This window comes from Colletotrichum chrysophilum (genome assembly GCF_026319265.1).
Source record: "Colletotrichum chrysophilum strain AFK26 chromosome Unknown scaffold_105, whole genome shotgun sequence".
Classification (NCBI taxonomy): Eukaryota; Fungi; Ascomycota; class Sordariomycetes; order Glomerellales; family Glomerellaceae; genus Colletotrichum; species Colletotrichum chrysophilum.
In genome coordinates, this window is record NW_026517392.1 from 134,536 (window position 1) to 135,945 (window position 1,410).

At 59.3% G+C, this 1,410-nt stretch overlaps 1 protein-coding gene across 1 annotated transcript; it reads right to left on the reverse strand.

Moving 5' to 3' along the window:
* Positions 1-1,410, reverse strand: COL26b_010152 (uncharacterized protein; the record flags this gene model as incomplete). Its single annotated transcript, XM_053182860.1, has 1 exon — positions 1-1,410. The coding sequence occupies one exon, from the start codon at positions 1,408-1,410 to the stop codon at positions 1-3; it is 1,410 nt and encodes a 469-aa protein (XP_053033221.1).

Genomic DNA, 1,410 nt, shown 5'->3' on the forward strand with positions numbered 1-1,410 from the left:
TTATTGCGACACGGGAATCCATCGAGCTGGGACGCCGTCGGCGCCAACCTCGTAGGCCCGCACGCTCGCCTTCCGCGGCGGCAACGCCCAGCGGGCACGGCCTGGGCGCTGGTCGTCAAGCTTGCCCTGTTTGCGCATCGCCATTTCCATGACAGCGATGCGGATGAAATCCGAGTTCTCACGCATCTCGCGCTGACGCATCGCTCCAGGCGGGTAAGAAAAGGCAGTCTGGTTCGGAGATTGTGAGGGGGGCTGATAAGGCGTTGACTGAGTCGTGCCTGCCGATGTCGTCGGAGAGGGGCCCCGGCTGGATGGAGGAGGTGCACTCCGGCTTCGCTGAACCTTGTAGGTCTGCATCTGGATCGAGGCAGTAAAGCTTCGCGTTCCCGCAGGCGCAGCGGCAGCCGTTGCTGGGTGGGGCTCTATGCGTGCATTGGTCGTGGGGTTCAGATACCGGCGGAGGGCCGCCGACGGCTCCTCCTCCAGCACGGGCGGTCGTCGTTCATCCGTGTACGGCACCTTAGGGTCTATGGTAAGAATGGACCGGGTGAGAAAGTCGTCTGGCGGAATTGACGAAAAGTTGATGTTGGAAATAGATCGGGCCGCCGAACGGAGAGCGCGGAGGGACGCAGTCAAATTGGACTTGAAAGCCGACTTCAGAGGACGCAAGGGGAAGGTGTAGTCTGAAAATGAGAACTCCGACTTGACATCTTCCTCATCTTGCGATTCGTCGAAAACTCTAAAGTCGAGCTCATCCACGGAGACTCGGTCGCGGGACAGTGGGTGGTCCTCTGGCTGACCGGGAGGAGAGGAAATAGGCTCCAAAGATCTCCGAGGCTGTCGCGATCGCTTCCTGCGAGGACTTGATCCATAAGGTGACTCAAGTGAGGACAGCGTGTCGGTGGAGAACGAGTCCCCGAGAGAGGGCATGGACTCGACAGAAACCGTTCGTGTTGACAGGACTGAACCGAGTCCGCTATCGCTAATGGAGAGATCGTCGTCCTCCAGATCATCGGGTGGGGAGAGAAGCAAGTCCATGGGGCTCTTGCCAAAAGTGAGACTGAGCTCCTTCTCACAGACCTGCTGCCTCTCAATGACAGCCTCCAGAGTCATGGGCTGGTCCCGAGCAAGCTTTTGCTTGGAGCCGCGTCTCTGTCTGGGGATATCAGTGACGGCCAAGAGGGCCAGCATGGCGGGAGGGACGGCATCCGGAGAGTGCACATCTCTAGGGCGGAACGATTTCCTCGTAACGTGGCGGGAGCCGTAAAACAAGCTGGATTTTGATTTTGAGGGAATCTGAACTGGGCCGGTGGGTGTTGTTGGCCGGGTCGTTACGCTCGTGGTTGTCCTGGGAGGGCTCGACGGCGCCAACTTAGACGTTTCGCGGCGAGCATCCTTCCTTTTGGCCAT